The sequence below is a fragment of the Apostichopus japonicus genome, chromosome 17 (assembly GCF_037975245.1).
Source record: "Apostichopus japonicus isolate 1M-3 chromosome 17, ASM3797524v1, whole genome shotgun sequence".
Classification (NCBI taxonomy): domain Eukaryota; kingdom Metazoa; phylum Echinodermata; class Holothuroidea; order Aspidochirotida; family Stichopodidae; genus Apostichopus; species Apostichopus japonicus.
Window position 1 is genome coordinate 30,592,137 of NC_092577.1, and position 23,163 is coordinate 30,615,299.

The following is a 23,163-nucleotide window of genomic DNA, read 5'->3' on the forward strand; positions in this document are numbered from 1 at the left end:
TTTCTCCAGCCACCACTTTCTTGCGGGTATTCAGTCTTGGCTATCATCACATCTTGTACGTTTTAGGCATGATGTAGGCCAGTGATGCAGAACTATTGAAAGCCAAGGCCAACTTCAAGGAAATTGGATTTAATCCTAAAACTGAAGCGACGAAGGACAGCTCAATTAATACTGACAAACCAGCAGTTTATGATTGTTGAGTCACGGCATGAACTTCCCACCTTGGCTTATCGTTGTATGGAAAAGATCCAACAGTCTCTTTTCGACACAAGTATGCCTTAGTCCCAAAAGGGGTTTATTGTACAAGCAACCAGATATCTATGCTTCAACATATGCTTCATCTTAAGTAATACCTCATCCTCCAAGAGTGTGGGGGGTGAAGAGGGTGAAGGGGGTGAGGGTAGGTTAGTACCCAAATCTGAGTTGGATCTTCAGTCCACACTCTGGATTCACGGCAGCGCCTATAATTTAATTCAATTTTATTTTACAATAAAAAAAACTTCAGCAAAATAATAATAAGAAGAACCCGAATTTTTTCGTTATTGAAAGTTTTGTTAATCTTTTGTATTACGCTTCACCTCTTGGAAGTTACAATAGAAAAATACTGCATAATTTGTGGAAGAAACAGTCTGCTCAATATATAAAATAAATGTCTTTGAGGAGATAAAAGAAGAAAAAGTCACGGGTGCTTTTTTGGAAGATTTTCGTACGAAGAATGTTCGATACACATGATACCCATACACACACAAAAAAAAAATTAAAAAGTCGAGGCCTTTGGCCTGCCAAGAAGTTACAGTGGTTACAAAATCATAACGTCATTATACGACTAAGATGGAAACTAGATGAAAATGAAAAGAAAAAAAATTGCAACGTCTATAATAAGGTGCATGTATACTTCTTTCAGAGTGTAAATAAAGTGTTGGTTACAGTCTGAATTGAAGAAGTGACAAAGTATTACGCCCGTTTCTCTGCCCATTATTGATGCCATCCTGCTTGATGGTGATCCTTACAACATTATGAGTACCAAGATGTCAGATTGATTGAGTCCTCTTGATAAAAGTGTTAAGCATGGTTGTAATGCAAAGGAAGCCATACATTTACCTGTAAATCCAGGAACATGATTTTAATTTCGCCCTCTTCCCCTCCCTCCCCCCTACCTTCCAGATAAAATACAATACAATATAATATAATATGCAGGCCGAAGAAAACAAAGCTTTCTTTGTGTTAGAGAAAGGGTTCATGTCATGTCGTGTACCTGAGGACATAACACATTCAGGACACATTTAAGACATCACCGTGACATTAATTCCAGCCGAGAAATCCTTTAAGTTTAAATAGAGAAATGTTAAGATACATGCGATTTCAGATCGATGCAATTTACTCACTATTTGCGATGCCCTCAAACAGGTCCGCTTTCTTACACTAATTTTCTGTGGCCTTTTAACCTCATTAGTTAACGATTCTAGATTACATAGCTTCTAAATTTGACCAACGTAGCAGTTTTCTAGTACGAACCAGCCAATGTTTCTTCTCTTATCTGTGAAACATCTCTAACTTTCTTTTTTTCTCTGTTCCACCCGATATAAACAAAAAGTAAAAACAAAAGGTGAAATGTTTTTTTAAGTTATTGCCAAAAAGTGATAGGAATTGAAATTGAAATTGAAAGAAGAAGTTTTTAAAGTGAATACAAATAGGAGAGATGAATATGCTACTCTTAAAGTATGTGACTTGTGTGTCAGGCACAAAACAAAATGCACTGCTACTGCCAATGACTGTGATAAGTATCAACCAAACAAAAAAATATATAAATTTAAAGTTTATTTTTACAAAAATTTGGATGAAATTCATCTCTGGTGACTTGTCGGAGAATACATTAATAGTTACCTCCAGTAACGATACCTGAATGATTAAAAAAAATAATAATAATAATAAAAATGCTATTGCCTTTATAAACATCTCTCTTACTCCCTCTTGAAACATCCTCCCCAACCTGTCACTCTCCCCCACCCCTCCCCCACCACTGACACACAAGCTGCACATCAGTCTTCAAGACAACGATACCTCTTTTTCATAGCACAGTAAGTGCAGGACTGACGGTGAACACTCCCTTAATAATATACTCCCACACATAGACCCATAGACCTACGACCCACCCCCCACCCACCTCCCTGACTGACCCCAATCCCCCTCCCTTCTCCACTGCACTACTGCTGAAACGAGCTGATTAACCTTTGCAATGCCGATGTTATTGGCATAATAAAGTTACAACTTTAGAGGTCAAATATGGAAACAAACTAGGCACTGGATCTTCAACCCATCATATCTTCTTAAGAATACAACATATACTTAATAAATAATATACTTAAAGTGAAATTAAATTTCACTGAACGCTCATGGGCGGTTATTACAGTAAAAGTACTATCACAGATTACGCAATCTTGTGATTCACCACCACGGCCTACTTTAAGATTATCGTAAATATATTAAGTACTGCATGATGAAATGAAACAAATATATACTTGCCAAGTCGCCTAAGAAAGAAAATAATATCTGTGCAAACGCAGAGTTTGATCATGACGTCCAATAAATGTTTGCAGTACGCAGTCTTATTAAAAAAAATAATGAAAAAAAAAATATTACAACTTAATAGAATCTACAATCAGTTCATTTGGAAGTTATAGGTAAGCCGAACAGAAACTTCTTTATACGTACATCAGTTACGACAACCACTCACTGAAAATGAGAGATGTAAAATTCTCCTTACTATCTGTCATATTCTAGTGTGCAGCATGATAAGTACAAACATAAGTACAAATATACCACTGATAGTGTTGGTGTATGTAACCCTTGACCCGACATACGACCTTTGTGCAGACACCCATTCTGATACACTATTGTCATGAGAACTTAATTAAATAAACTTAAAAGAAAAAAACAGCCAGATGATGTTCCAACCTGAAGTGGTTGACGTCAAATGTTATGAAACGAACAGAAAGAAAAGAAAAAAAATTCAGGGACCTGTATATGCAGACCTGGCAAAACAAGAGGGTTGCTACAAAACAGAAGTATAAATAGTGACAATCCTGTAAAGTTATAAATGTGAGAAAAGCTACGCAAAAAGTGGTATGGAAGACATGATTTTCCTACATTCAAATTAATACTCTCAACGCCAACTCATTTAGTTACTGACGCTGAATACCAGCAACATGAATGTTTAAATGTTAAATCTATACAAAATGAATGATGGAATGATCATTAATAATAATTGTTTATTTCCACTCCCAGTATACATTTCAATAATTATCAACAAAATAAACATAATCACAAACAACTCATGATATTTCAACTTCATTATTATACTGCCTTACCAATTAACTCTGTGATTCTCCAGAACCCCCCACCCCCCCCCCCCTTCCACACCTTTCTTCTGACTCACAGTAAATAATATCTTGCATAAAATTGATCAAATTTGGGCAAAAAGATTTAAAAAAAGATCACACCAAACTTATCATCATCTTTCCATCATAAAATGCATATTCTTTTGCAATAAGAGACACTGTGGGCCTTACTGATAATACTTTGCAATGACATTACCAATGAGGTGCGGTAATAAGCTATTGCATAATTTCCTACAAAAGAAGAAACAGCCCCAACCCCTCCCCACCCCTCCCAAAAAAACAAGATAATTCATCAGTTATTTCACTGTTTGTCGGACATCAAAATAATAATAAAGTTTAACTTTTAACATGTGCCGTACATAGATGCATAGTTTTTAAGTACACAGCCTCATATGCTCTCTGCCAAATTTACAAAGTAAATGCATATTTCAGTTAACCCTGCCTCTTCCTTTGTGTGATCACCATGGCAACCCCCTGGTGGCATCTTTCATTGCACCCTCTCCCTGGAACCCTTCTTGGTCACTACAAATGATCGATGATAGCTTTGGACTAAATGTAAACCTGGAAAAGCTTAATATGTCATTCTTTTTGTCCAATATATAAAAAAATTCTTAAATATACATGATACCATCAGCCATTCAATACTTATCTAACTTATTTAACTAAAAAAGTAATTTTTTATTTTCCATGTTGATTAATAAACCACTGTGTCAAATACAAAAGCTGCAGCAGCTGCAAAGATCTTGCATAGCTAGGATGTATCAATATCAAACAATAGGGAATGTCTTCAAACACCTGCACAGTGTCTATTGTTTGAAACTGTGAATTACAATACATGATGTCCTATGCAGCCTGGCTGCATGATGCTGCAGCCCCCTCAGCATCCTACTTTTTGAGGATAAACCAAATTATACAAATTAAACACATCAGGCTTTCTAAAAATGCCCAAACATATTTGAATGCGCACATTTAGAGACATCTCTCGTAGAGCTAGTCGGCAGTTAGCCCGTTTCAATAGAGAAACTAAACCGCATGCAGTACAGTGTTAAGTATACATCCCTGCCTCACACAGCATGTGAAATCTCTACCAATTACAAACTTCAAGAAAATCTTTCCAGTGGAAAGAGAAGATCCCAGGAGCTACACCCCAAGCCCGACGGGTAATGACGGGTACCCCGTCCACAACTTAAATTCTCTGCTTCGGGATCGAGGGGATTTTCTTCTCCCACACGGTGCAATCCAATTGGTTCATCTCATAGCCGACCACTACTTCCGAAATGGCCGTACTTGCTCTAGTACGTTATCACTACCCAATGTTAATAACCTTTTAGTTATTCCATTCATCCACAAAAGCACAAAAAACCCGACTTTTTGTATATATTCTTTTGTATATCGACTGTTTTGATACGTGACCTACATCTCCGAGACCATCTTGCCTCTGTACTGAGTGATCCGTTGAAGGGTCACCAGGTTTGGATCCATCTCTTGATCGTAGATGGACGATCCTTGATGCGACTCTGTGACGTCCAAGCTCTCTCTGTGCATGTTGAATATGTACCTGTATATCAGAGCAGAGGCTATGGATCCCAAGAGTGGTCCGGCGATGTATATCTACGAAAGATCCGGAGATAAACGGACAAAAAGTTGGTATTGAGAGAGAAAAAAGTTTAATATGTGGTCAAATTACAGATAGACAATATGTTATGATTTGTATTCTGTTATGCATTCTGTTATGTTATATTGCTATGTTATATAATGTTTTTTGTTATATTATATTATGTTATGTTTTGTTATATTATATTATGTTATGTTTTGTTGTATTATATTATGTTATGTTATGTAACGCTATGCTATGTTACCTCATGTTGCATAGTGTATGTAGAGTTTGGAAAAGTGAGGAGTAAATTAAAGATAATTGTATTGACCATTTTACATGCTAAACTAAGAGGCACACTGTCATAAAAATTTGCAATAACATTAGATAGGGCAGCATAATGCAACTCATTGACTTAACTATCTTCTCCAGGGCTTCTTCTGAGAAGTATATAATGGCATTGATTCATTTCACTATCGAAACTGAAACAAGGAATACTTATCTATGCTGTGACTACATTACAACAGCTTTTGTTTCTTATTGAAAAGATCGATTAAGTCGACTGCTGTTGAATGGTTTCTAAAACACTAAACCTAACATTTCACTTGGTGGGTGCAATTGCATGGTACTTCTATTTCCACATAGTATTGACTTGTGTGAATTTTTTACAGTGATTTGTAATTCCGATCATCTTTAGAAAAACAAATTGTTTAAAAACTGCAAAAATCCTGTGTTGGATAATGAAAACGAATGATAACGTTTTGAAAACTGCAAAACTGGACAAGGCAATTAAAAAAAAAAAAGTTGGAATATTTGTAAACAAAATGGAATATTTGTCAGGTTGCTATGCAGAGTTGCTATATGTATGATATTATCAACCGATCAGACATGAACAATGGAATTATTGTAGTTGTTTAAATTTCACAGGTATGTACAAAGTACAGTGCTTCTACTCTTTATGAATATCGTATCTGTTACACGGCTGTATAGTATCGCTCTGTACACAAAAGCTGTTGTAACATCTTGGGATTTGTATTGACCAATTTGGTCATTTCGTGGAGCCTTTTTGCTACATGCGATACCAGATGAATTAGTAGATGGAATGAGCAATGGTAAAATTTCATAGAAGCAGAAAATATGGGATAGCTTAGAATATTTGAGTTATATCCTCCTCTTGTACATATTCCATAGAATATCCTGCAAATCTGCCAGTTCCTGTTAAAAAATTGTTACCTCTAATATTGGAAGCCATAGGCTGTCTGGAACATTCAAGACTATCGCCGGGGCAACCGTCCTGACAGGATTCATGTTAGCACCGGTGAATGAAAACTGAAAGGGGGAAAAAAGAAATGCAATTCAGAAAAATGATATAAATACAGTACACAATGAAGATGTACTTTACTGACTAGAGCAAAGCATGGTTCCAGATCTAGCTGTTTAAACTCCCTCAAAGTGGTCACTCTCTTTTTCTCTCTCTCTCTCTCTCTCCCACCAGCCCTCCATTCCCACCTTAACAGCAACTACTATAAAACATGACACCCACCACATTTTATACTTCAGATGAAATTTCCATCCTTCAAATTTTTTGACAATAACGGCTCATTTTTTTTCATGGACTGGATTGAAATTTTGTTCAGCTCAAACATCACAGATAATTAAGACTTCTATGAAATTGTACTCTCTGGCTAAGACATAAGAAATAAACCACTGTGATGGTAGGAGGAATTTCGTGTGACATTTTCACACCTCAAATTCCCCACGCTACTGATAGGAAAAGTGGATTACGAAAAGAAAGATTCATTCATTCATTCAGTTTAAAATCCGATGGGATTTCAAAGTAAAATTTCTATTCGGGCTGTGAAAAGAGTGACAAGTTCAGAACATATTCAATCAAAAGGACTGATTCCCTGAGTGGGATATTCTATCTACTTTCTATTAAAGGCACACTGAATTATTAATCACATGTTAAAAAGATACAACGATAAAATTACACAAAGTTTTATTCACACAAAACTTCCCCAGTCTAATGGCAAAGTATATTTGTATATACTTTCTCTGGAGGGTAGAATAAGTTTACCTTCCCAGTTCTGACATAACTGTATGTTTTGTTCATTCTCTCCCTAGGGGATAGAATTAGTTTGTAACATTAGATTCAACTCTCAAGGATTGAATCCCAATGTGGGATTATTTAATCTACCTCGGCTATAGAACTACATTGAATGAGCCAAAGTTTAATATAAAACTAAAGAAAATAGTTTAATAGAATAAAACCTATAACAATAGATGACTGGATTGGGAAAATAGGTGAACACAACGGTCCATTTTACATAATTATCTCTAGCTGGCAAAATGGTAGTTTAGAATAACCTCACACTTGGACTGCACAATCTTATATTAATTCACTGTACAATAAACGCATTTAAATCTCTGTCAAAACGAACACTCTGGGAAGTTATCAAAACAGGTGATACTTTTAGAGGCCTAACACAACTTTGTTGACCATCCTCAAACCTTTCATTACATTACAAAAAGAAAGTTTAATCAAAGAGGACTCTTCACATCAGTCAACAAGTGGTCCATTTTTTGGGCGAATGGACATGTGTACAAATAGTTATTCCAGGACTCAGCCTGCACTGCAGTGAACTTCAACTAACCATTGTCTTTCTAACCATCAGCTCTCTCAGAAACCTTTGGAATAACATTTTGTTTGATGTAGATAGAGTACGACTGTCAATATTAAGAGACGGGTGTCAAGAATCAAGTTTGGGCCCTAACGACGATTATGTCACCGAGACACATTCTGTTCCCTTTGAAAATGATCTCATTCTTTATCTCATATTTTTTCCCGTGTTTCCCCCCATCCCCTCTCAAAATTTTCCTTGGGTTCCCAGGGCTGTTCCCCCTGACCACCCCACCCTTTACCAGACTTGTAAACAGATCGGGCAGGATACAACGAATCACTAGCAGTGAATTCTGATGTAGCCACAGGGCAAAGCGAGAGAGAAGTGATCTAAATGACCAGAACGCAGTGGTTGCTAAGAGACACGGTGAGGTGTGATACTACTGCACTTTAGTTGATTAGCATCCCATTAGGGCAGGGGTGGGCAACCTTTTTGAATGAATGGGCCAGATATAAGGAGTGAAAAATTGACTGGGCTGCACCTAACCAACGACCTGCTGTTGATTTCAAATCTTTGATTCCGAAGACTTTCAAGCAATAGCTGCACGTGTACTTAATCTGTATTCACCAAAACATAATGTCAATACATTACAGTTGATAATTAATGGGGATAATAGGCATACCTAACAGCATCATTAGTGCCGATAAATTCCAAGCGACTAGCTCGTTTTTTGTGATGATGTAAAATAGATTGATTTTTTTTCTTTTTCTTGAGACATCTCACAGGCCGCAATAAAACCACTGGCGGGCCGTATGTTGCCCAATCCAGCATTAGGGCCTATAGGAAAAGCTTTCAAAATCTATTCTTGTGCATATAATTTACATAACTTTCTGTTCAACTTACACCCCATAGAGTCACTAAACAATAGGCCAGTCCAATCTGTAGAGCCTGCGACTTAGGAAGCCCTCGATGTTTATCAGTTGACGCAAGGAAGGCAAACACAAACAGAAAAGTAGTCAAGAGTTCCATGCCGAACGCTTGATGGTACGTGACCAAACTGGAGGGCGATGTGTATCCCAGTTTCCCTTGAATCTGAAGCGGAAGAAACCTGACGAGAAAAGAACGGACGAAAAAATCAGAATTTAGAAAAGTAATAAAGTTCTGAGAAGTTACCAAAGGAACTCGTTCGAGTTCAGAAAAAAACATCTATGCCTGCAAATTTCCAATATTTTGGTGACCGGTACGGAAATATCTGCAAAAAAAGTTGGCATTGGTAGTATACTTCGGTATGGCTATTATAGGTGTTTCCCACCTTAGTGCACGACTGGAGTCAGAGCCAGATTAGTTCAGTAGAACTGGGGGTCGAATGTAAGGGAAAAGACTGACTAATCGACGATCGTAATGCGATCAGTCAGATAGGAACGAATTAATATCGAGTTAAAACAGACCCATTACTCGTGTTTCCAGCATGTTTAGCAGATACAAAGTTGTTAAAGTCATCAATAATTGGCCAAAAAATTGTTAACAATGCATGCTCTAAAATTTGCTTTCACTTTTCAAAAGCACTTTTCTTCTGAATGACGTGTCCTGACAACCAGTGCTCAAATTAAGTGAAAGCATCGAGTTGTCACTTAAGTTGTGGCCTTTTTGTTATAAATCTAAATCATTAATATATTAACTAATTAGAGGTCAAAACTTTTCCAAAAACCCCAGAGATATTTGCGACAAAAACAAACCCAGCGATCGTAGCAGCTGAGGGGAACATACAGATCTAGGGCCGCACTTGCTTTATCGAACAAACTCGGGAATATGTCCTGGCTTCTGTCATTTCTGTAAGGGTTTTCTCACTTGGAATAAATTTTCTCGGTGGGCTTTTCAAATTTTTGAAAATTACCTTAGTGCCCTTTTGAAAGCTGAAAGATTACTGAGGGGGACCCTGTAATATTTTTTATGTTTTTGAAAATGCCAAGCAATATCTGATTTGCCATGTAGAAAATTTAAAAAAAAATTGCTTTTCCAGTCTTTGCCCCCTCAAGTCTTAATTTGAATGTTGTACCAAACTGTTACTCCCAGACTGTTAAAAGTAGACAAATGAATATATTACATCTCAGGTAAGGTATATCAGAAGGACAACATTAAAGGGTGTGAAGACTCGTTCAAAAAGAAACATCTAATGCCGGTAATCTGACCTAGTTCTGAATGAGGTGTAACAGAAGTGTTAGACACCACCATCGATCCCAGAAAATACACACACAGCTTGCTACCGTCGGTAATTAGACAATTGTGTACAGTCAATACAAACAGCTGTGGTCAATACCCACAGCACAGTGTACAAACGATTCAGCAAAGGACATCTCAGGTCCAGCTAAAGATAACAAGGTATCACGTTTCATTACTGTCTGCATTTTGTAGCGACAAGCGAAAAACTTCACTTGCAAGCAACGGAAAGTTAACTTTTTAAAGATGGCGGCACGCTGTTTGGGGCGAGTCTTCAATACCTATAAGTTATTGTCAAAGCTTGAGCATCAGTGGCCAATATTTGAATTCCTATCATATTTGGGAGGGGGTAGCATATTTGGGAGGGGGTAGCATATTTGAGAGGGGGTAGCATATTTGGGAGGGGGTAGGTAGTGACTCTCAATACCATAATTCTGATATATTTGCATCACCAAACTCCATTCAGTGGGTGGCAATATACCATATATACAGTTTTATTCATAAAGCCATTTTTATAGCTTACAGTGTTACTTTTGTCAGGGATTTTTATCTTTTCACAGTTAACAATAATTGTTATATATAAGGGACACTCCATAATAGACTACACAGCGTTACCCTCCGGCACCCCTCCCAAAGAATAACAACAATCTGTAAAGAAGACCTTTCATGAAGTATTGAGATCTAACAAGTTGAAGGTATCAGAATGCAAAGTTAACAAAACACAACTTGTTTGTTGGAGGTCACAGAGTACTGCTATATATCCAAACAAGTCTCTTATATATAGTGAACACAAGGACGTTACTTGAATCACCACAGTACACAGAATTAGCTATACAGTAGGGTCTTCTACAGTATGCAGTAATATGTTGAGTACTCCATAACTACTGTACACTACTGGAAGGACTAAGGATTAAAGTTAGGGATTACGTTACCGTATGATGGAAGTTTTATATGATAATTTAAAAAATACTATCTGAGTCTAGGAATCATGCACTAAAGCCACAAACTGTATTCCTTGTAAGGAAGAAGTAAAATTTTAAGGAAATTATCTTTCTTTTGAATAAACTGTTCATTACAGGGTTAAAATGATACTAACTAGGCCTGACAAGAGGGGAGTGGGGATGGGGGGGTGGGGGAGGGTGGTACAGACTGGCAAATAAACCGGTACAAACTAAGTGTCTACGGTGCATTTTATAGTGTAATATACATAACAGCGAAAGCTCTTAGAAAGATTCAACAATCAATAAAACCTTTTGGATTTAAATACTTTACGAGCAAGCTCTACAAACAAAGTACACATTTCTGATATAAATTTAGTTCATGACCTTTAGTAAATTATCCCAAGTTGTGAATCTTCCATTGATCTTGATGGCACCATAGATCAATGTTTACAACCAAACAAAACCAGTTTAAATTGAATTATTGATTAATTAATTGAACTTTTCCTATGGAATTTCAGGTACAGTAGCAATATGTATCAGTGCTGGACACCTGTTACCATATGACCTTGTAATATAGACCCACCATTAAAAAACCTAACACAGTAAGTACACCTACTATTGATAGTATGCATACCACCATACTTTGGGAGATTTTGTTTTTGGTGCTCTTTTTCAAACAAACTGTATTTAGTCATAATTTAGGTGGTGAGGAAATTATTCAGAGTATACATTGATAGTGCATGAATCCGTTCTCCTGCAATTGACAACCTCAAACATGACTGAATGAGTCAGCTTCCAGATCAGAAAACAGCCCCAGTCTTTTATATATATTGATGTACAATAAATGTAGTACTGTAATTCCCATCTTTGAATACCAGTATACCATCCTATATGACTTGTTTCAAGACTAAGTTACCAACCACCAAGGATAAATCAAGCCTGGTTAGAGAAATACATCTAGAGGTACTTCAGGCGGGGTTGAATGAGAAGGAGGGGCTTCGACCGGAAGTAGCCGGTCGTACAGGACGTATGGTGCTAAAAGGGTTTAATACTGTAGCAGTTTACTCTAGGCAGGGTAGAGTGAGCAGAGTGCAAATGTCGTGGGAAGACAGGTAAGCGAGAAGCTATGCATTTGAAAGTCCACCCTTTAGTAAGACTGTCAGATAGGAAAGTCCATACACATACAGTAGAGATATGGAGACAAGTATTTAAAGGAGAGAGGAGCGAAGTCAACTTTAACCATCCTCTTTGAACTTACCCATGTAACAAAAGAACTGCAGTGAAGCCACCGACAAACTGTACCATGATGTAAAACAATCCCTTCACCAGGCCGACCTGACGGGTCACCAGGAATGCTACCGTCACCGCTGGGTTCATGTGAGCGCCGCTGATATGTTCAAAACATTGAGACAAGGTTACAACTGTGAAAAGATGTAAAAGAAAAACATAATAATCATAATATTATTCGATTTCTATATAGCGCTTTAATAACAGCAATAGGTCTCAAAGTGCTTCACAGACGTTATATTACCCCTGGTTGATGATAACCTGTCCCAGAGACAATCCCTCCAGGCGGCTGCAGTTACATGCTGCGCACGACAAGTTACCTCACAGGTACCAAGTTAACCCCTGGGTGGAGAGAGGCAAATGAGATAAAGCATTTTGCCAAATGGAAACTACGTAATGAACTAGGCAGGAATGATGTTCAAATCGAACAAGCAATCATTTAGATCACAAGTCCGACGCCTTAGCCAATTGTCAATGACCCTCCATGACATGTGCTTGGGTTTCCTTCTGCTTTATATATTGCCATCTTTGCTATGTTCAACAAGTTTGCATTAATATTTAGTAAATATATCAAACTTTGAGCGTATCAAACATTTTTATTAAAATTCCTCCCTTTTGCTATGAAACTTTTGTAATGAAAGTGTTACACAGACCTCTTACATGTATTTTGCATAGAATCACATGTAAAGAGAACTGTACCAATCCCTCCATATTTCTTTGGCCATTTGTATATTTCTATTTACAATATATATAACTATGCATATTGTGCACTATATCATAGCCTTGGAGAGTGTACAGAATCAGCATGTGGTATTTGACAGGTATAATGGTCACCGATTCAAAGCCAGACTTAATCCACAAGAGTGTGAGTTATTCTTCTAATTCTCTCCACACTGACACATGTGACTAGTCTACTATATACCATAATTATGTAGAGCTGCTACAATAGCTAGTTTGCACAGTATGTATATCATAGCTATACTAAAGCATACAGCATTATTGTATAATATACATATTGTCAGGCAGCTATCGTGGATTACTAGCATATCATAGCTATATTATAAACATATTTACTGTAGTACAGGATACAGCAGTCTAGTATTATGACTGCTGTATCCTGTACTAATATAAGACCTATGATATGCTAGTATTCCTTGATAGCTGCCTAAAAGTATGTATATTATAATGCTGTATGCTTTAGCATAGCTATGTTATATGTACTGTGCAAACTAGCTATTGTAGCAGCTCTACATAATTATGGTATATAATAGACTAGTCACATGTGTCAGTGTGGAGAGAATTGATAATACTGCTATTTTAGCATACAGATCTAAGCTGCCGTATAGTGCTGTGCCGTTTACACGTTTAAACGTGTAAGCGAACGAAACATCGTTTAAACGTTTAATAAAACCTGATGAACGTTTAAACGAAACTATGATATCAACTGAAAATTAAATTATTGGCAAAAATCGCGTATCAATTCCCGTGTTTATTTTGTCTACTACGCGAAATAACAACACAACTTACGATCAGTCGAATCATAAACCGCGAACGTAATCCTACTTTGGCCCCCCCCTCCGATGTATCCGGCGATATGAATGGCTTAAACTTGAACGCTGTTATCCTTTTGTGAAAACTTCCTGATTCGCGGCACAAGTGTACTTTATATCGAGCCGACAGCGGCGGCGCAGATAATCCAGTCAATGCATGTTCGATTGAAATGATTACAATCCCTGTCCATCACGTTGAACTCTCCGACCAGACAATACCGGGTCGAATACTCGACTTGGTAATAGTTGTTCAAATACATGATCAAAGGAAATGTATCGATTGGAGATCGTAAAAAAACTCTGAAAATCAGTAGAGAAATTACCAATTGTGTACGAAAAGTAAGTTGGTACACCTGTGACCTTTTAAATTTTACGAAAGAACCAGCAAAACACTTTCGAAAAATTCACGCGAAAATGGCAAATCGTGCTAAATGCATCTAATGTCATGTATACAAGGCTCTAGTACATCCATTTATGAATAAACCGTTAGACCACATCTGGTGTTAAGCGGGGGGAAAAGAAAGTATTTTCTAGAATTTCCAAAAATACGGAAAAAATAATGTCCTACCATAGTTAAGTGTATAGCAAATAGCCTAACCACCACGTCTGTTACGGATCTCACTTAACTACGAAAACACAACCAATTGTATTTTGCGAACTTGACGTTTTCTACACGAACATGGAAATAATGTTAAGCATTAGTTAATCATGCCGTGTGGCCTAAAACATATTTTATTACAAGGTTTACTTTCATAAAGATGGCCATAGCTTGATATCTTGTGCCGTGTATGAACTGTGCCTCGTGTATCATGGGGAATACTCCTTGCAACGTTTCTTGGAAACGTGCCAAAAATGTTAACTAATAGGTGTTAGACAGGGGATGAGCGCGCAGTTGTTTGGCAAGGTACCTGGGCAAATTCTGAGCACATATACAGTATCCTACCGTAGTATTTAAGTTAGGTTAAACCCTACTGCAGTTGTAAACTGATGTACGTTTAGTGTGCGCTATTCATTGTTAGGCATTCTAGAAACGGGGCTTTGCCGAACGTTTTTTGTTTCATAATATCGGAGGTTCTGTAAGTTAAACTTTTTAAAGATTGTAAAACAGATTAAATCTCTTTTCATTTTATAACATAATACAGCTACTCTAACTTGTCATTTAAAATTTTTCATCAGCTTCGTGACAATTTAAATTCAAAAAGTTGTCAGTATTTTGCATCCTCAACTGCGAATTTTTTTATCGCCAGACACGCAAAAAATTCCATTTCCGGGGTCTTCGCCCCACCAGGGCCCTAGGGTGGTCCCCTGGACCCCCTGCCTCTATGCTCGGCATTTTCTCGCGATTTTCGCGAACGTTTAAACGTTTAAACGAACGAAAAATCGGCCGTTTAAACGTTTAGGTCTTTAAACGAAAACTCACAGCCCTACTGCCGTATACATACAGTATTGCAGTACATAGCATACAGCTATGCTATACTAGCACAACTGGTATTATAGTCAAAAGGATTCCATATCAATCAGTCTGTCAACCATTAGTACTAGTTACATTTCTAGCCTTCACTTTCATAATTTAAATTGTTTTCTTTTTTTTACTTTCTTGTTCTTCCTGTTTTTTGTTTTTTTTTGTCGTTTTGATACAGGAATACAGTAGGGCTCTCTTTATCCTAGCACAGGTCAGACCTTCTGGGCAATGACTAGACTGTTTACATCCAATGGAACATAGCTTCTTACTTCTTTATCAGTATTGCCTGGCCACAATGCTAATGGATACCAATAGTCAAAGTGAATCAAATGATTTCAGTTATCAGAATGGGTGTCTTTAATGGAGATCTATTTTGTAGGCTTTCCAGCTTAACTTAGGGTCCATAGCAATGACCCACCTACATACAGAAGTTGTAATGGTCAGTGTCAATAAAACCAAGTATTTGTTGGTGGTCCCAGATAGGATCTGATCCAATAGTTTTGTTGTTTCCTAATAATTAGTTCATGAAGCTCTAGGTCATCCATTTATGATACAGGAAAACCTTAGCCAATCAGAGAGCTGCTAGTCCAAGTACTATAGCAGAGCTCTCCCTGCTCCACTCTCTGCATAATCCGGAGAAAATTTCAGTTAAAGGGGAGAAAATTTCTTTAACTGAAATCGACTCTCTCTAAGGTCAAATACCACATTTTTAGTTAGGAATGGTTTTCCCTGTCCATTTAAAAAAAAAAAAAATTATGTTTTTTTTATTTTGTTTTTGTTGATACCCTGTGGTTTCATCTCATGAGACCTCCTGCTAACAGCTCCCTGGGTGGCACTACTGACCTTAAAACTGAACTAATATTGAGGCTTGTCAGGTCAGAGTGAGAAATAGAGATGACAAATCCACACCACCCAAGTATAGTACCTGAAGTCTTTACTGTACATAATGGGTGTCATATGCACAGTGCCTCTACATGGACTCTACCAAGTAACCCATCATCCCATTTTATAGGTTGGACAAAAATTTGAAGGATTGACCCTCAGAGTAAGAATGTGAGGGATGAACCATAGCTTACAGGTGTGTGTATTGTATATGGTTGCATATACTGTACATACTGGGCTTAGAGACCCAGAGACTAGAGTTCAAAGTTGTCTGTATTGAGTTTGAAGGGGACTAGAATGATGCACTCACTACTTTGAAATTTGTGTTTATATGTGATAGTACCAGGGAATAACTAATAAAACATAATGTAGCATCGAATATTATACAACACCTAATTGTATTCTGGTCATTTGATTGGTCAATTGCTCGTTGATTGCATTCAAAATCTGCTCTATTCCACTCTCTGAAATAGAACCATGGGTTATACTTTTTTGATAGCACTTTTTCAATGGTAAGAGAGCAGAGAAACCTGTCTGTTCAAAACAATCTGTTGCATGAGTGCATTTTACATCCAATTATATCTCAATTTGAAGGTGTTGTATAAAACAAATAATGAATGGTTTCCATTCGTGCAATAGTGCAAATATTTCATTCGTTGAAAGATCTTACAACTCATGAAATATTTGCACTATTGCACTCATAACCATTCATTATTTGTGTAATACTATGCAAAAATACAGTTAAGTCAAATTGCTATGCAATTATAATATTTCAGTTTTTGAACATGGGTAATGGTACAGTATTCTAAGAGATATTTCAAAGCATTCAAACCTGCTTCACAAACTTTGAACACTAAAATATACCCTGAGCATTAAGTAATGCAAAGCTGTAAACTGAGTTAAGGGAAGACTAGAATGATAAACTCAAGTGTTGTTTTATATTTGATAGTACTTACTAAGTACTACAGAGAGCCTGTATATATTATATTGAGTTTGAAGGAGACTAGAATGATGAACTCAGTATTGTGTTTAAAAGTGATAGTACTACAATAAAATTATCAGTGATACTCTCAGTTGCAATATATGCAAATGAGGACTATAAAGTTGCCAATCGAATTCAGTCTAGTAAGCAGTGAAATATAGGGAAACAAAGCTGTCCATCAATCTAGACCCAACACCTGTCCTCATTGGTTGAAAGACTGGAATGGATACAGATAGGTTTGACATTAAAAGTAAAGTTCTATCCACACTGGTCAGGAAAGTTTTACTAAGTCTTACTTACAATCTCACCACACAACCACTATATCAAGTAGCACAGTTACTATGACTGTAAGGGCAACAAATTTACGGAAGAAACCTGCCACACCTGCCACAAGCTTAAATCTCTTTAATTCCCACTGATTGACAAGAGACTATAAAGGGTAGGTATGGTATCTAGTGTTCGACCGATAATCGGTTAGACAATCGGCATCGGGCCGATTATCAGACAATCGGTAAATAATCGGCATCGGCAAAATCCATTGCGCTACCGATTATTTGGAACCGATTATTACGTTCCACATAAAGGATTGTATTTTTCCGCGCTTTTGATACACCACAACCACAACGGGAGAAAATTTTGGATCATTCGATTCAATGCTATTCATAGCCGGGGAAGGTGCGCTAATCTACCGTGTAACGATATCGTAAGTCCCTCGCGTGAGTTTGTACAAATGCTGTTCGATACACTATCCAGTTTTGGCAGTTAACATCATGCAGTATACCCGCGTAACAACATACAGTATACCCGCGATAAGCTTATGGGGACGCCATATTTTTTTTACTTCGCTTGTTGCATCTAACAAAACCACCTGTCATCATGTTAAACGATTGATAAGAAAGATTAATTGTCTATACTAAATATAAACACCAAATCAATATACATTTGAACCACTTTGGCCGTTTCACCGTAGGTGAAAACTGGAAAGTGAAAACAATAACATTAGGCTTTGTTCATTGTGAGTTCTACGTACATAAGGCTAGTCCAGCTGAAGAACGGTTGAGCTTCAGAACTGTTAAGTTTGAAAATGTGCCCAAGACTTTACAAATGGCATAAAATGATGAAATCAAGGCTCCAAATACTCCTAAAAATCCCTAAACACGTTTGGCGACAGTCCTCAGTAGTTCTACTGCATTACAGTATTTTGTGATTAGGCAAACATTCTTACGCATATTTTTGCGAAAAACCCGAAGCAACTTTTTTCCCATGCCGCATGTACCATACGTGCTAACAGTAACTAAACTCCTTACGGCAACCGACTAAAAGCAAGTCTGATTTCCAGTGACACGCCGCGACAAAGTCAATGGGACTTTAGTGTGTGATTTCTCCCACATGTAGTTAAGTCAATGGAGAAGCGCCATTGACTTACTGTGTATGATCATTTGAAACAACGTTCGTTCGATCGGAAGTTTTACCGCGCAGATGGTAATCATTGAAAACTTGAAGCAAACGTTCGGGATTGTTTTAATTTTCATAATAAAATAAAACTGTTAGCAAACTGCTTATCCACTAAAGAGCCTGTGTAAGAATATGTTATAAGTAATGTGGCGTTACATTTCGATCCTGCTAGGATCGAAACGTCAGGCCAACTTACTCTTAGGCCTACACATTATTTTTCATATCAGATTATATATTTCGATATCAGCTAACGAAATAACGAATATTTTATTAACGTGCGATATACTTTTTACTTTATTTACGTTGGAGTTGCAACACTGATAATGGTTTTAATAGCAGTTGTAAAAGCTGTCCCTTACTTTTTCGTTTTTCATTTCGTAGCCAATGGCTACTATTTTTCCCCTTCTGTAGTCTGTACATTACTGTGTTGTGGCGGGATTGCAATATTGCGACTCCTTGTTATAATCGTACATCGCCCTATGTATGTATTACAGTGTTCTTTACTTGCTCCGTTAATCTTTACTGTGAAAAGTTAGGTCGTTCATTTACATCTTTGATTGTATTGGCCTAGAAGTTGGTAATCATGCATAACACTAAATCATACATAGGCCAGTTCCACGAAAATTTTGAAATAATTGGTAATCGGCATGGGCCGATTGTCACAGGAATTAATCGGTAATCGGTAAAACCGATTGTCATACAATCGGTCGAACACTAATGGTATCACACAACAAAACCCAGTGATGAAGTCTTCACCATAGATTGCAAATCAATTTTCACATATGCATGTCACACAAATAAATATGGAGCAGGGGCATACTATACCAGTTAACCAGCTTGGAAGCAGAGTGTTGCTATGGGATCAAGCAGCTCTGTCATGGAGAAGTCTTACAAGACATCAAAGACGAAATCTAATCCCTGTGATGGTTGGAGAACAAATCTTGCCAGAAATCGAAGTAATCTGAGAGTAAACAGTCCATCTTTGGTCTGAGGCCTTTGTGTATTACTAGCCAAGTTTTACAGTCTTTTTGCAACTCCTAAGGCTGAGGTTGCCAACCATAAAAATTCTTAAATCTCTTGAATTGACAAGATGGCAGGTCAGAGCATTTTAATGTCTGTTAAGCCTTCTTTGCTCTCATCTGAAAAATGTTATGTCCCTGATGGCACCATTTTGCACTTTAATTTGTATTTTCACTCGCAAAGGTTCACTGTTGAGTGTTGACTGACCTCCATAGAGTTGGAAATCTTTGGAACTTCCTAAAAGTAGTGCAACCGACTGTTTTTATATTCCTCTGTATGTTATGCCACATATACTGAATGACTCCACTGTAGAGTTAATAAACAAGTTTAACCCTACATGTTGTTGAGCTAAAATATTAAAAATAGAATAATAAATCACTGGTATAGTACAACTGTTTAGAGAGCATCTCAGTTTCAAAACCAGAGAGACAAGGCACATAATTGATAGCAAGGTACTGCAAAAACTTGTACACAATTCAAAGTCCCAACTATTTATTTGTAACACAAACTTTGAATATGAATTTGTGTCAAAAGATTATTATCTACAAAGACCTGGGCTACAATACATGTTAGATCAGGTTTCCTCATTAAGAAGCATCAACAACCGATCAAATTGTAAAACTTGAATGGGCCACCTGCAACGTTTAATGTTAGTAACAGTCTAACAGAAGAGTATATAATTACAACAACTGTATAGATCAGTTGTACTTCTTGAAAGATTTGTAACCCTTTACATGATCATGGAAATGTTAAAAACACATTTAATTAAGTAGGGCATAGAACAATACATTGGCATGGGTGTTCAATGACAAATTCACACCAATATATAACCCCATAGACCAGACCCTACCATACAGAAAACTTGGTTAGATGCTGAGGTTCACTGGTCCACCAGATGGGTAGATACCTCAAGTAGTGGTCACAGTAACAGGAATGTGTACGACAAATACATGCCGGCCCTCGTAATGGTCTGAACATAAACTGGTCTGTGAGGAACTGCGTTCATCACTTGAACAGGGTTTGAAATCAACTTTCTGTTGTCTGCATTACCACAGGGAAATACTAAACATAATTATTCTGGGATAGTGTGCATGTAATCATGGCATGATCTTTAGCAGCAGTTTTATGGAAATACAACTGTAGTACACATATTTCCAGCCATATAAGGACTATATTTCCAAAAAAAGTGAAGTTGCATTCAACCACTAGGCAACTCTAGCAGGTCAAGAGTAATGCCTATATGGTCCCCAACATGCTAGAATATCCATCAATGGTCAGTTATGACTATAGACAATGTCTGGGACTGAAAGGTGAATATTTTGTAAACTTATCAACAAATTTATTATGTTAGAATGAGAAACCAATCAACCCTGGACATGATTATGAAACTGATGAACAGCTGCTTACAAAATGTTGTTGTAGAAATAAGGGAAGTCATGTATAGTATGAGACTATCGGGATAGTTTAGTGCTTACATATTTTTTGCAGCATTCTTTTGATTTTGTATGTTTACTTTGTCATAGGGTACTGAAGATATTCATAAAGTTATGTGTTAAACTAATTTACATTAACTTAGCCTAGGCCTAGGGACCTTTGCATTTGTGTAGCAGGAATCCTTGACGAAAAATCCAATATGCAAGCTGGGTATACCTATAGCATAATGGATCTATAGTGCCATTCCGTCGTATGTTTCATACCCCCTTACCTTTCCGCCATAGGTTTTGATCCTTTCCGCCATGGCGGAAAGGCTCGAAACCTATGGCGAAAGGTCCATTTTAGAAATGGATTTTACCGTGGTGTGTACAGGAATGTATCAGTGAAATTTTCCTAGAATCACGTGGAAGGATAGGTACACCGTCTTGCAATGTGACAGTTTGCAGGATAGACTAAATTGTAGTTACAAGATTAGGCAATTGATATAGTCTTTAATGTACAGGTTGATTGAATAGTTTTAATTGTAAGTTTGTAAGAGTCATAAACTATCTTCAAGTATATAATAGTTGGTTGAATAAATTGAATTAAATAAGGCTGATTATTTATTAAAAAGGCTGATTCTGATTGTCCACTTAAATGACAGATTTTGTGGATTTTGCGGGCCTAGGTAGAGTGACGCAAAGCAATATACAGTGCATATACAATGCACCCACAATAAAGTGCACTTTCTGCCATACAAAAAGTGCTTTACCTCCATGGCAGTAACATGGCGGAATGACACCTTTTCTATGGTGGAAAGAGCACATTTTCTATTGCGGAAAGTACCGATGGCAGAATAACACGGCCCTCTTGCATAATTACTGTTTAGTTGTTAGACCTAACAATTGGACAATACATTATAAAGCTAAGTAACTTTTAATCATTGTTGGTTAAGCCTGAAATGTATGTAGCCTAACTTAAGCTGGCCTAGCTTAAGTTAACGTAGGCCTGACTTAGTAAATAGTAAGTTAATATAGCCTAGGCCTAGGCCCAAAAAGTTAGGGTATAGGCTTAGCCTATGCCTTTTCTAAACGTTAGGCGAATAACCTAAATTTCAAACACAAACTGCGTATCATAGAATTTAATGTTAATTATTCATGCACTACATAAACTTAATAATGATATTAACACTTCCTTACCTCCCAATCCTAAAGTTAGTGCGATTTGAACAACCTTGGCAGCATCCGCAGTTTCTACAATTGAGTTGGATAAAGTCTCCTGATCAGTTGTGACTGGCGGACATGGTGTTGCCCCTGAGGACGACCAATCAATGTCTATAGTCCCAGCGATCAGAATGAAGAAAAAAGTACATAAACATTCCCCAACCACACATCGGCAAAAATCTGCTGAACACCGACATCTTCTGCGCCTTCTTCTTCGGTCATGTGGCAATTCAAGATCTGCTGGGGGCTCCATTTTTGGTGCCTTCCTGAAAACAGTTTTCAGCCTTACCAGCGTAGGCTAAGCTTTAGACCAGTAGCCTGTAGAATGATGGTAACTCACAACAAGTTCGGCTACCTTACATACGTCTTCTAGATACTATACTAACGCGTTATATTTACAGGAGTCGCACAATCTTCATACATTACTTACAAAAAGTTAGTTATAAATGTGTATATATTGAGAACAAGGTTACATGTGATCAATCAGGATATTTTAACTCAGTTTACTTGAATTATGCGTGTTATCTACAACTTCAAACTGATTACGAGGGAAACGTCCTGAAATTCAAACGAATTGTTTCTTTCTTAAGAACTGCACAAACGTTGTTCACAAGATGAGATACATAGGTTATCCAGTTGTAGTAAACTTGTCAACACTTGTAAATGCATCGGAATGTATGCGTATGATTACACACAGTCCAGACAGTCACAGCAACGCTTGATAAAGTAGAGGACGCTATCTCACTTTCATAAAATGTATTCGTATTATCACTCGGTGATATCAAAAGCTAACTGAAGCCATAGCAGATGTGCTGTCGGCAGTTCTTGTTTAATTTCATTTTCTAGTTGGAACTGTGGTATAGTTGAGGTAGAACATAATTCTATCAAACTGCTGACTTTGCATATACAGCGGTATCAGTAGGGAGATCTAGCGTCGATGATCTAGGTATGACTGGTGCATAGGCTTGAGTACCGTAAATATTTCTTTCCACACACGCTTACACTTCAAATATACCATTTTAAGACGTCTAAATTTCATTTTTTCCCCTTTGTTGTGGAGGGGAGCTAAAGATCCACAGACCCCTATATGGGAATTGACTTCAACGACCACAATGCCA

At 37.3% G+C, this 23,163-nt stretch overlaps 1 protein-coding gene across 1 annotated transcript; it reads right to left on the reverse strand.

Annotated features, from left to right (window-relative positions):
* Positions 1-2,165: 2,165 nt before the first annotated feature.
* On the reverse strand, positions 2,166-22,637 carry LOC139984699 (aquaporin-2-like). The gene is made up of 5 exons (XM_071998714.1): positions 22,022-22,637; positions 12,030-12,192; positions 8,517-8,721; positions 6,226-6,321; positions 2,166-5,009 (listed from the first exon to the last, which is right to left on the reverse strand). The coding sequence occupies exons 1-5, from the start codon at positions 22,296-22,298 to the stop codon at positions 4,812-4,814; spliced, it is 939 nt and encodes a 312-aa protein (XP_071854815.1). The 5' UTR covers positions 22,299-22,637; the 3' UTR covers positions 2,166-4,811.
* Positions 22,638-23,163: the final 526 nt, after the last annotated feature.